Genomic DNA, 13,047 nt, shown 5'->3' with positions numbered 1-13,047 from the left:
AACAATTCATTTAAATTTTAACAATAACTAATTTTTAATTTATATAAATTTTCTCCGCAATCCTTCATTGTTATTTTTCCTTTCATGGTTGTGCACCTCACTACCCTGCCTGCTGTTGACTTGACTTGCAAAGTTTTGGTTTTTGTTGGTCACTCTTTCAGTATTTTTTTTTTTTTTAACTGAACTAGGAGTAACTGATCACTGTACAGTGATTCTTTCGTACATTTGGTTCGAGAAAGTTAAAAAAGAGTTATGTACAGTGGGTCCCACTGGAAAATGTGACCGATTTGTTTAGGTATCTTGGCATGATTCTGGGTTTACTTATCTTTATAGACTAAATCTCTCTTAGTTTTACCGTGGCCTGCAGCCGAGAGTCGTTGGCCTCTCATGTAACTTGACTAAATGAGACAGACACTAAGGAGGCCTTTCTACTCATGAGGGACACTTGGGCTGAGATATTTAATATTTTCTTCAGCATTTGTTGAATTATACTATATTTTCTTTTTGCTCGTCACTGACTTTTCCATCATTGGCGTATGGAATGGTGAGCGAATTGGGTGGGAGGTTGATAACAAAAGGGTTCTGTTATTCAACATAGAAAAATTATCAGTGTGGTGAGCTCTGGAATGCTAGTGTAGGTTGACGATGGGTGGAAGAATACTGGTATTCATCCTGCTTGTCTGCAATTATTTGCTGATTGCAGTAGCAGACACTGCTACTGAGGATTGTGAGTTCAACCTTAAGGCTATATTCTATCTCTTTTGATATTTTTCTTGAGATCTGAACGCAGTCTTCAGTATAATGTTCATTCACTGATTGTTTACAATCCATAGAATTAGAACTCAGTCTGTAGAAATTTCAGTACCTGAAGCACTGGACCCGCTTTTGTTAGTAGACAGAATGTAGAGGACAATAAATTTGTGTCCTTAAGCTCTAGAACTATACATCAGTTTCGAGTTTTTCTTTCTGAACATCTTCAGTGGGATTTTTGTGACTGTAATGTTATTGATGATGTCTTTGAAACTCTTGATGCAGTGACCGCTCTCAAGTCTCTTATGGATACCTGGCAGAAGACACCTCCCAACTGGGTGGGATCAGATCCTTGTAATGGTTGGGATGGAATTAAGTGTACCAATTCACACGTTATTTCCATGTAGCGTCTCTTTCTAAGTGTTATGCTTGCTTGCTTGCTACCTTGTCCTGGATTTTGCTTTTAAGATGTTAACATGCTTGCTAATATTTCAGATCGTTATCAAGCACAGGTTTGGCAGGCCAACTTTCTGGATATATTGGATCACTATCTGAATTAGAGACCTTGTAAGTCTTTTACCCTTCATATTATCTTCTAATATCTATTCCACACCTAGAGGTTGTGAAACACTTCGCTTCTGTCTATTATCTATAGACAATGGTCAGAGTTCTTTGGATCAACTAGTCTACCCAACATGTATGTGCTAAATCTTTAAAAAAAATTAGAAGAACACAATTTAGAAAGAGATATCCTAAAGGGGGAAAAGGCAAATAGAAAATTATGCTGAAAAAAGATCTCTAATCCCTTTGAATATCGCACAAAGAAACCCGATCACCATGAAATTGAATAACTGAGCACAAAAATCACACGATGCCAGGAGAACAATCCGTTGACAGGGAAGATTAACAAGCAGAAACTGCTGTCTGAATATTTTTGCATTTCACTCTAACCAAGTGCACCCCATGCGTGTAAGAAGAACACAACTCTTGTCTGCAGCACTTGAGCGGTTCAGCCCTTCGTTATCTTAGACATACTGGGAAGTCACATTACAATAACAGGTCTCTTTGTTCTTGATTACTCTCTTTTAATAGGGATTTGTCGTACAACAGGGACTTAGCAGGACCACTTCCCCAAACCATTGGAAATTTGAAGAAGTTGTCAACCTTGTAAGACAGTATTGGCTGTTAAATTTAATAATTTAAATCTGCAAATCTGCATTAGTTTGACAAATGCTTCTTACAAAACAGTTGCTTTTTCCTTTATCTTCCAGAATTCTTGTTGGCTGTAGTTTCAATGGTCCCATTCCAGAAGAAATAGGAAATCTGCAGGAGCTTCTATTCCTGTAAGTAAATTTAACTGTTATTTAGTAAAGACATATGGAAAACTCCATTCAACATGACTGAAACTCAAGTGATCATGAGTGGCATGTTGTTTGTTTTTTGGTATATTCTAGATGTGTCTTTCAAATAACAGTTTATATGACTTTTGTTTCTAATGAAATTACATCCCTTAATTTTTATTGAAATTACAAAAATCTCCCCTCTGTGTCTATAACAATTCAAACCTCTATTAAAATTTACCAAAATTTCATAAACATCCTTTCTATTTTTGAAACTAATTTAGTGGTCCTGTATATATATATATATATATATATGTCCCTCCTTTAGAATTGTGTCGTAACACCTCCCCTGAAACAAAGTGTAAATTACACAAACCTTTCTTGAATTTTGTGGAAATTGGATAGACCCCTTCTCTATTTTTAAAATTATACACAAACCTTTCTTGAAAATAAAAAAAGGGAACAATTGTGTAATTTCAGCAAAATATAAGGAAGATCTGTGTAATTTATTGAAAAAAATTAATCACTTAATCCTTGAAATTTTGACTCAGTTGTAACTCAATCCCTAAACTTTTACTCGTTGTAATTTAATCTTTATAGTTTTAACTCAATTGTAACTCAGCCCCTCAACTTTAACTTTTGCAACTCAATACCTATAGTTTTAATCAATTAAATATTAGTCCCTATATTTTTAAAAATAAATTTATAAAGATTAAAATTATGTTAAAATTTAGGACTAATATTTTAAATTACTAAACTTTTTTAATCTTTATAAGGATTACAAAGATTATAATTCTAAAATAGTTTTAACCTTTATAATTTTATTTTTTTAAATATAGGGACTGATATTTAAATAGTTAAAAGTATATAGATTGAATTGTTAGAGTTAAAGTTAAAAGATTGAGTTGCAAACAGGTCAAGACTATAAGGATCAAATTACAATAAGTCAAAGTTTAGAAAATGAGTTAATTTTAGTAAAACTCTTTGCACAAAGTTTACTATTTTTTTAGGAGAAATTTATATAGGCTTCAAAAATAGAGGGGGAATCCATGCAATTTCAACAAAATTCTTGGGAGCTTCATTTATTTACTTCTTGCCTTTTTCTATCTCTTCATTTTTCGACATTCAAGATTCTGGATTGATGTCTATAATTGTAGCCTAAATCAGTTACTTTCAATTACAGATCTTTAAATTCCAACAAGTTTGTTGGACATATTCCACCTTCTATTGGCAACCTATCTAACCTTTATTGGTTAGACTTAGCTGATAATCAGCTTGAAGGACCCATCCCTGTATCTAGTAGCAGTAAGCCTGGTCTTGATATGCTACATCATGCAAAGCATTTGTACGTCAACTTATTCTGAAATAGTTGGCATAGATTTATGCTCACTATCCGTCTAACATATTTCAAGTTTTCATCATTTACAGTCATTGTGGCAATAATAATCTCTCAGGACCCATTCCTCCTAAACTTTTCAGCTCGGAGATGAATTTGATTCATGTGTAAGATCTAAGAACTGTTTTGATATTTTTTACCCTTTCATTTGTAATAGAGAAAGTAGCATATATATAAATAGTACGTTCCTACCCTTATATTGAGAATGTTATAATATGGAAAATTGCCATGAACTTGTTAGCTAGACATTCATGAGTCACTGTAACTTTCTTATATAACATTACTAATGTCTTTATTATGGAATTGTTAATGTCTCTGGTGAAAATTTATATGAATGATCTTCTCTTTGAAAATTTAAGGAGAGGAGGTAAGAGTAATTTATTGTGATATTTTTTTTTCCTTGGATTTTTGCACTATGGGGACATTACCACTAATGGAGAATGAACATATGCAACTAGGGAGAAAGCAATAGTTTTGAAGGAATAGAGGGGACCTGTCCTGCCCCTCCAAAAGCAAAGGAATCATTAAAATCTCCTCCCCTCCATTGAGCCAAACATTTTCTTAGAAAACTGTGGTGGCTTTCCATTGAAGGAAAGAGAGAAAGTAATGGGGAATGAACACATGCAATTAGGGAGAGAGAAAGACTAAAAAATCACAGGGGATACTTCTTACACTGCCATCTCAATTTCTATGCTATCTCCTGGTATCAGATACCATAATTTTCATAATTCTTATGGATGTTTGAGATGACAACTATATTATTGAAGAACTTATGCAAGAATTTTTGTTTAAATAGTTGACAAGTTATAAATTCATCAATAAGAGATGCCTAAGTTTTTTCTGTTTTGATCTGCCAGAAAAATGAAGACATTGTTTGCCTCCAAGCATTTTGTACACCAATATATCAAACACAAGTATCTTAAATGCCTAAATGAGGGAGACATTATACTAAGCACTTCCTTAATTGTATCTTTTTTTTAAGCAAAATTCCATAATTGTATCATTAATTAAATTTATAAGATCTTGATTGCATTACCCTTCCAAGTTAGATAATGTACATATTTGTGTGAATATCTTGTTGGGCAGGCTTTTTGAAAATAATCAGCTCAGTGGAAGCATCCCCACTACACTTGGACTTGTTCAGAGTCTGGAGGTGGTGTAAGTGTCTATACTATATCCTCATAAAAAGCCATAAACAGAATTAGCTTTTCGCTCGCCTTTTGGCTTTAATCTACCCTTTTGGATACAGGCGTCTTGATAGTAATTCTTTAAGTGGACTTGTGCCTCAAAACATCAGCAGCCTTGTGAAAGTTCAAGAGATGTAAGTAGGGATAACGAGCATTCTAAATACACATTCATTTTTTCATCAAGTATATTATTTCTCGAAAATCAAACATTGTTCACAGAGGTTTCATTCTTATAATTGTCAGGTACTTGTCCAACAATAAGCTTTCAGGATCCCTACCAAACCTTATTGGAATGAGTGTCCTCAGCTACATGTAATCAATAAAGCATTTATGTTCAATAATTACTACTGATATTATTTCATTGTCATTCTAAGTCAATGTTTCTTTGTGACAATGTCTGACTTGTAGGGATGTCAGCAATAATAGCTTTACTTCATGGGATTTTCCATCATGGCTTTCAACTATGCAGTCTCTAACAACGTTGTATGTCTTTTTCTCTGCACTTTCTTGACCCGAGTCCTCCCCTTCTCTCTCTCTCTCTCTCTCTCTCTGTGTTTTCAACCCTTGAATGCGATTATGCATCAACTTTATCCTGCATTGCAGAAAGATGGAGAACACGCAACTTCAAGGGCAGATCTCTTCTTCTTTCTTTGGCCTTCCTAGTTTACAGGCTGTGTGAGTACCGGGCTGTGTTTACTAGTGATAGTTCCAATATAATCGATAACGATAACTCATGCTGAATATTCTGCAATGTGATTATAGGGCTCTAAAAGGTAATGAACTGAATGGAACCTTAGACATTGGCACCACCTACAGCAGCCAGCTGCGGTTTATTGACTTGCGGGGTAATCAAATTGATCAGTTTCGCCAAAGTGATGGTGTCCCCGAAGTCAAGATAATGTAAGCCGTACTTAATAATTCTGGATACTTTTTCTTATTTTCGCATAGGTAGAATTGGCGGTTTAATTACTTCTGAGAAGTTTAATTAACTTCCTGTAAAATATTGAGTAGATTACAGTAACATACATTGGTTTTGTTAAAATAACCTAAACCTCTTGTTTATTTTTATGATTAATACAAGCCTCTCTGAATTTTATTAAAATTCTAAAGATCTCCTTCTATTTTTAAATCCTATTCAAATTTCTTTTTTAAATAAACAGCTAAATTTTATCCAAAAATATAGAGAATAAATTACACATACCACATCTAGTTTTGTTGGATTTACATTAATCAAAGTTATTTTTAACTTTTTTTTTTTTTTTTAAACTGCAGGCTCAAGGGCAACCCAATTTGCGAAGAAAATGGAATGGCATCACAGAATTACTGCTCCGATACCCAAGCCAATGATAACTTATATAAAACACCATTTAAAAACTGTGATCCTGGTACCTGTAGTTTGGAACAGATTCCTAGCCCCAACTGCCAATGCTCCTATCCATATACAGGAGCTTTAGTTTTCAGAGCTCCTTCCTTCTCAGACTTGGAAAACAACACTCACTACACAACCCTAGAGGAGTCTCTTATGCATTCTTTTCAATCTCATGAACTTCCTGTGGCTTCGATTTCTCTGAGCCATCCAATCAAGGATTCGGATCAGTATCTTGAATTGAGCTTACAAGTCTTCCCATCAAATCAAGATCGTTTCAATCGAACTGGGACTTCTAGCATTGGCTTTCTTCTTAGTAACCAGACATTTAAGCCTCCTAAAGAGTTTGGACCATTTTACTTCAATGCAGACAGATATGAGCACTTTGGTAAGTATGTTTTTCAGGCAGTAGTAATAACATTAATTATTGTGGTTGCTCCATTTTAAAATTTTGCTACTTTTTCTTTTTTTTCTTTTTTTTAATTGATTTAGGAGCTGCAGGGCCTAGTAAATCATCCAATACTGGTGTCATAATAGGAGCAGCAGTGGGTGGTTCAATCCTTCTAGTGTTATTAATCCTAGCAGGTGTTTATGCTTGCTTCCAAAAGAAAAGAGCAGAAAGAGCAATTGATCACAACAATCCTTTCAGTATGATAACATTATACTTGGCTACAGTAGTTCTAGTCAGTAGTCACTTTAAATTGAGTTAACTAATATGTTTGATTGCATAAAATACAGGGCGCTGGGATAGCGAGAGCACTAGTGGTTTCCCTCAGTTGAAAGGAGCAAGGCAGTTCTCGTTTGATGAGATTAAAAAGTACACTTCTAATTTTTCTCAAGCTAACAATATTGGAACTGGCGACTACGGGAAGGTCTTGAGCTTTTCTCCCGATTATGTTAAACATATTCCTGTGATTTAGACATTTAACCAAACATCGGATTGAGAAGACTTTCTTCTCATCTGCTTGTCTATTCTTCTCAATAACTCTGTTTTTTTTCTCAAACCTCTACATGTCCACAGGTTTATAAGGGAACTCTTCCAAATGGGCAACTGGTAGCCATAAAACGAGCTCAAAAAGAATCTGTGCAAGGAGCATTTGAATTTAAAGCAGAGATTGAACTTCTATCTAGAGTCCACCATAAAAATCTTGTTGGTCTTTTAGGATTCTGCTTTGAGAAAAGAGAACAAATGCTTGTCTATGAGCATGTTTCAAATGGGAGCCTGAAAGATACTCTCTCAGGTACTTCTATTCATTTTGTTTCCTAATGAAGAGATGAATTTGGACGTCATTTAATAGCTGAATTGAACTATTTTCTTCAATTTCTACCTCATGAGAAGTGAGGTTTTCGAAGATATTTTTTTCCCGATAGAAAATGACAATTTAGAACAACATAATTGCATATCACAGTAAAATTTGGGAGCCTTTGGTGCACTTGTATCATCAAATTTCTCTGGTATTACAATGTCAACATATGAGATATATTATAGTATTAAATATATCAGAAGATTTAGAAAACTTTAGGGTGAAGCTGATGTGGTACCAAATGTCTTCTTACATGGTTGCATATTTATGGCATTTTTAATACCAAGAAAAGATTTTTGACCTAAACGATTCAGATGCATATATAATCTCTTATATCTGATAATATAACTACGGTCTTATAGGGAAATCAGGATTTAAATTGGATTGGATCAGAAGGCTAAAAATTGCCCTTGGTACTGCCAGGGGTTTGGCTTACCTTCATGAACATGCCAACCCTCCTATCATACACAGGGACATTAAATCAAATAATATTTTACTGGATGAGCGCTTGAATGCAAAGGTTGCTGATTTTGGTCTTTCCAAGTCTATGGTTGATACTGAAAAAGATCACATTACCACTCAAGTTAAAGGAACACTGGTCAGTACAGTATCTTTTTAAATCCTAACTGTCAACCAAAGAAAGTGACATAAGCACTTAAGAGAAGATGTATCTAATTTAATTAAGGATTTTTGTTCTTGTTTCAGGGCTATTTGGATCCAGAGTATTACATGTCTCAACAATTAACTGAGAAGAGTGATGTTTACAGCTTCGGAGTGCTATTAATGGAGCTGATAACTGCAAGAAAACCTATAGAAAGAGGGAAATATATAGTAAAAGAGATCAAAAGTGCAAATGATAAGACGAAAAATCTATGCGGTCTTTATGAATTCCTGGACCCCACCATGGATTTAGGGTCAACACTGATTGGTTTTGAGGTGTATGTAAATCTTGCACTGAAGTGTGTGGAGGAGTCAGGTGATGACAGACCTAGAATGAGTGATGTGGTAAAACAAATTGAAAACTTGTTGCTCTTAGCTGGTGCTAACCCCAATGCAGAATCAGCATCCACTTCAGCTAGTTATGAGGATATCAGTAAAGGAAGTTCTCGTCATCCTTACAGCAATGAGTCCCTTGATACAGGTGTAGTGCTTCCAAATCCAAAGATTGAGCCTATGTAAGTATTGTTTTCATATTTAAGGATTGCTTTGTGTGGCCAAAGAAGAAGAAGAACAAAGGACAAGGAGAAAGGTTCTTTGAGTGTGTATATGTTTGTTTTAGTTCTAGATTGAGAATAGTTTGAAGTTAGCTTTAGAGATTGAAGATGGGAATGCTATTGAAGGAAAAGCATTAGCTATATTTCGTTTTAAAAGCTGTGATTTTATGAAGATGTTTTCATGCTTGTACACAATTTGTTGGATGAGCACTTGAATTTGAAAGTTGCAGATTTTGGTGTTTTGAGTCTATTCATGGTTGTATGGCCAAAATAAACCTACTCAGGGTTGTTGGGGGCCCAAAAAAAAAATATACATTATTGTTGGATGACCACTTGAATGTGAAAGTTAAAATAGGTTTAAGGTATTATAATTAGAATAATCATAACAACAAGGTTTGATTGAGTAGGAAAGACTCAATTTCCCTTAAGTTTAGAAGTTTGAACTTCGAAAGTAAAGAAAATCATTTTGAGAGAACTCCGCCAATCATACTATTTAATGCTTCAATATAATCTAATAGTTATGAAAATCATGTGGATGTATAAAATAAAAAATAACCCTATATATTTTTCTTGTTTGAAAAATGAATCAAATTTTAAAAAAATGTTTAACTGAATTTAGTAGTTGTTTTGAGAATTAAATTTAAGAACATCAATTAAATTACGTGATTATTTTATTTAATGGGTTTGCTCTCAATTGTTTATGCTTTGATTAAGATACCTACATAAAAGATTAAGAAAGGGTTTTGTATTAAAAAGCTAGAGTAAGAAAGGTTTGGAGTAGGGTATGTCTTTCGATATAACAAATCAGAAGCATAATTAAGAAAAGGGGAAATATGTCTCATCATGAGATATGACAGTGATCATATAATAGTTAATAATACCCCAAAAATCAATTTTTATTTCAAAATTATTAAAACTTATTTACAAATAACTTAAAGTTCAAAAAACAATCTCAATTCTTTCACAGTGCAACTACAACCAAGCTTGTGTTCTAGACTTCTAATTTATTTCCCCCATAATATTATAAGGCCCAACTGAATGAAAAAAATTGGGCCTCCAGCCCATTGTAAATTAAATGGACCTGATGATGACATGTGGCCTAAACATATTATAATAAAAGACTTATTTTCCAAGATTCGAATCTTCATTAGGAAAAATAATCACATTTAATACTTGACTGTGTTTCGAACAAGATTGTTTTTGATAGAAAGATGTCCATGAGCAATAAAAAAAAGACTTACTTCCCTAATTCAATCTCACACTTGAACTTGACTATATAGTTGACTCGAGCATAATTCACTGCTCAATAACCCCTAAAAAAAAATCTACAGTACTTACAGTATATTAATTGAATGTCCAGTTATATTTGTATTTTAATCAAATATGTTTTACTGCAACTAGAATTTTATTCCCAAAGTAATTATGTATAAGAATCAAATACACATTTGAAAAAGATCTGGTATAACTCTCAATATATCGGATTTGATTGTCCAAATGTTTATGTAATATTTAACAATAAAATCATTTATCAGATTAAATTTAAATCTCTCTTAGCATACATGGTTGTGATCAAGGATTTTTTTGTCATGAATGATCTATAAACACTCTTTTATTCCTAAGACTTACGTTGGGACTGAGGAGCTAGCATTCCAAAAACGAAAGATAAGAAGTTGGATATAATTAAAGTGGCTCCACATTACATCTTAGTATAAAATATTAATATTAAGGTTTGGAGTTTACGTGAGCTTTCACTTATACATATATGTCAGTAACCCAAAACCAGATTTTGATACTACTTATTTGAAAAAGAGGAGAGTCCAGTTCGACCCTAAATCTAAAAAGAACCAGAAAATTAATGCATATAAGTGAACTAGACCATATAATATATGTTAACCTAAAACATTAAGACAATAACTATGATTTGTTTCATTGATATACATATTATATATTAAACTCAATTTTATTCCATATGAGAGACTTTTCTATTTATTCCTACACCAAGATATACCACAAACACTTAACATCCTAACAACTTGCTCTGGCCCTAATGAACCCCAAGAATGAAACTTATATAAACTTTTCACTAGGGAGATAGAGATCGATCTAATTATATCTATCTATTGCTATAAACTTATATAAACTTGTCAAGGATAGATGTACATTGTGGGAGAAATCTTTTTTTTTTTTTCCAGAAAAAACACTTCCTATTACTGAAAAGCAAAATTACACACCACAAAAGAAAAGACCCAACAAACAAGTACAACCCCCCCTTACAAAACATCAAAACAAAAGAAAATCAAAAGAAACAAAAAGTAAAAACCATCTTCTTGCAAACCAAAAGCACACGAAGATGCAATAGTCAGTCCCATGAGTCCTATTATGCAAAACCACAATAACGGCTGGAAGGGGTGATAGCATAAAAACTTGCTCAAACAATGAGCCCACACCCCTGTATGCCAAGGCTGCAAAAAACAATAGCAGCTCCAACAACCCCTCTTCAAGCAAGAAGGAAAACAAACACTGAAAGCCAAACTCAACTCTCAGGTCAACCAAGATCACCATAGGACTAAGCCAAAAACACCCATAGCAGTACCAAATGATCCACAAGAATAGGGCACAAGTAATGTCCACCAAACCATACAAGTCAGAAACAAACAAATTAAAACCAGTAGAAAGAGGAATAACCAATATAACCAAAGAAAATCAACATTGTTGGAGAAATGTTGAGAAGCTAAAAATAAGTGTTAAAATTATGTGAAAAAGTTTATATATTTTTTGGTTTACAAAATAATTTGACTGCATTTATAAAAGAGTACAAACATACCAATTATATAAGTGGGGTATGGTGGAAAATGAGGATTGGAAAGAAGAGAAAGAGAAACAAAAAAAAAACATTAAATAGCACAGCTATACATAAAAACCGAGAGTACAAACATTTATTTATAACAAAAAACTCATCGTCTTCTCACTCTCTCCACCGCTACGTATTACTCCCTACACACCATTTACTTCATCTTCCCCACAAACTAATTCATTTTATTTTTGTCTCTCAAGCTCACCATGCAAGCTGAGTTACATCACAAAAAATATATTGTACGTACTTTGATTATATACTAAGTTAGCCAAAATATGTAATATATATGAAAATATATAATATACTACTATACTATATCATGCATGCACGCAGTTCACAGAGAGTTTGATAATTTTTTTATGTAATGTGAGATCCACATCTTAGAATTACACTCCCACTAATTAATGAAAATTAAATATTTTTTAAATCATTGATTCATCTTAGTGTGTGTGGGGGTGGGGGGAGGGGAAAGAGAGAGAGAGAGAGGGAGGGAGGGACGAAGAGAGAGACAAACACAAGAGCAATAAGTCAAAGAATAACCATCATCAAGCTCGTTAAGAGAATCACGAGATGCTTGTCCCTCTCTTCTTAATTGCGGTCCTCTTTAGCAAAGACCCACCACACACTCTCTGCAACCAAACAAGCCCTACCTCTAACACTGTACACACACACACACACATATTCCTGTTCTTTTGAAGACTACTTTTGTCATTCATAGTCGGCAGAATCAACGATGAAAAATTACAACTTTTATATGGTGGTCAAAGTCCTTCAATCTCATCTGGCTAACAAAATGCAGTGACACACAAATATGTAGAATGATGATTAACGTTAATTGAATTTGTAGATAAAGCAGATGATTAGCTTAATCATATTTAAAGTAAAAAGAAAAAGGAAAAGAATTGTGGAGAAAACTAGAATAAAGCAGTGAGGAGTTAGTTGGGAAGACATGTTAAAACAGAAAAAGATGAATGAATAGATGCAGAGAGTCAAGATGTGGTCAGAGGAATGAGATGGTCAAACCCTTGACTAGTCTCTTCATTTTCATTAATGATTTTTATCCAACGCTTTGTTTGTGGGCCCCACCTCTGCCTCAACCTTTGTCCTTTCTATTTTTTCTTCATGTGCACCGGGTATCCGAAATTCTTCAAACCCCAACTAATATGGATGAGGTCAGATCAGAGATTAGATGCAAGGACAGCAAGTTCTTCTGACAAGTTCTTTAAACTCGAAATTTTTAGTTAAGTTAGCATAACCCCTGACCATTTTATCTACTGGGTGGTTGGTTCTTTTCCATCTTCTCCCAACTACACTACACACACTCTTCCTCAGTCTTAACTCATCATCATATCACTCACTTCACCAAATTTAGCTTTGAATTATACTAATTACTACGAATTTTCGTTATGCTTTTAGTATAGTTCATGAATTAATTTTCAGTTGAATCTTATCACAGAATGATTCGAGCATCTGGTTTGATCCATATATATATATATATATAATTAAGCGAAATAACATATCTGTTTGAAATTAGGTCCAATAATGATACATGCAATAATAATTAAGTGATATACACAAATCAGAATTGAAAATTAAGATCCTTGTCGATAACTTTAGACTGAATTAAAATCAAGTA

The 13,047-nt window shown here is 33.7% G+C and overlaps 1 protein-coding gene across 3 annotated transcripts; it reads left to right on the top strand.

Annotated features, from left to right (window-relative positions):
* Positions 1–379: 379 nt before the first annotated feature.
* Positions 380–8,807, top strand: LOC129285234 (leucine-rich repeat receptor protein kinase HPCA1-like). 3 transcript variants are annotated; one of them, XM_054920824.1, is made up of 19 exons: positions 380–727; positions 1,036–1,153; positions 1,246–1,317; positions 1,861–1,917; positions 2,022–2,093; positions 3,274–3,435; positions 3,519–3,593; positions 4,573–4,644; positions 4,736–4,807; positions 4,917–4,985; positions 5,082–5,156; positions 5,277–5,348; positions 5,436–5,573; positions 5,946–6,427; positions 6,532–6,687; positions 6,778–6,911; positions 7,061–7,280; positions 7,706–7,941; positions 8,049–8,807. In XM_054920824.1, the coding sequence occupies exons 1-19, from the start codon at positions 646–648 to the stop codon at positions 8,520–8,522; spliced, it is 2,838 nt and encodes a 945-aa protein (XP_054776799.1). In that variant the 5' UTR covers positions 380–645; the 3' UTR covers positions 8,523–8,807. The 3 variants fall into 3 exon arrangements, with proteins under 3 accessions (XP_054776799.1, XP_054776801.1, XP_054776798.1); XM_054920826.1 differs by having other exon boundaries at positions 1,843–1,917; positions 6,532–6,624; XM_054920823.1 differs by having other exon boundaries at positions 1,843–1,917.
* The last annotated feature ends 4,240 nt before the right edge of the window (positions 8,808–13,047 follow it).

This window comes from Prosopis cineraria, unplaced genomic scaffold, assembly GCF_029017545.1.
Source record: "Prosopis cineraria cultivar Desert tree isolate PC_DT_omini unplaced genomic scaffold, ASM2901754v1 PC11, whole genome shotgun sequence".
NCBI classification, from domain to species: Eukaryota; Viridiplantae; Streptophyta; class Magnoliopsida; order Fabales; family Fabaceae; genus Prosopis; species Prosopis cineraria.
Note: the sequence above shows the minus strand (reverse complement) of the source record. Positions and strands in the feature narration are given on the sequence as shown.

What these genes read in the sequence shown, in the direction of transcription:
- LOC129285234 (XM_054920823.1), top strand. Translation starts at nt 646, where the DNA reads ATGGGTGGAAGAATACTGGTATTCATCCTGCTTGTCTGCAATTATTTG. An exon ending in CTTGTGAAAGTTCAAGAGAT is followed by an intron (nt 4,808 to 4,916) that starts GTAAGTAGGGAT and finishes TATAATTGTCAG; the next exon opens with GTACTTGTCCAACAATAAGC. An exon ending in TGATCACAACAATCCTTTCA is followed by an intron (nt 6,688 to 6,777) that starts GTATGATAACAT and finishes CATAAAATACAG; the next exon opens with GGCGCTGGGATAGCGAGAGC.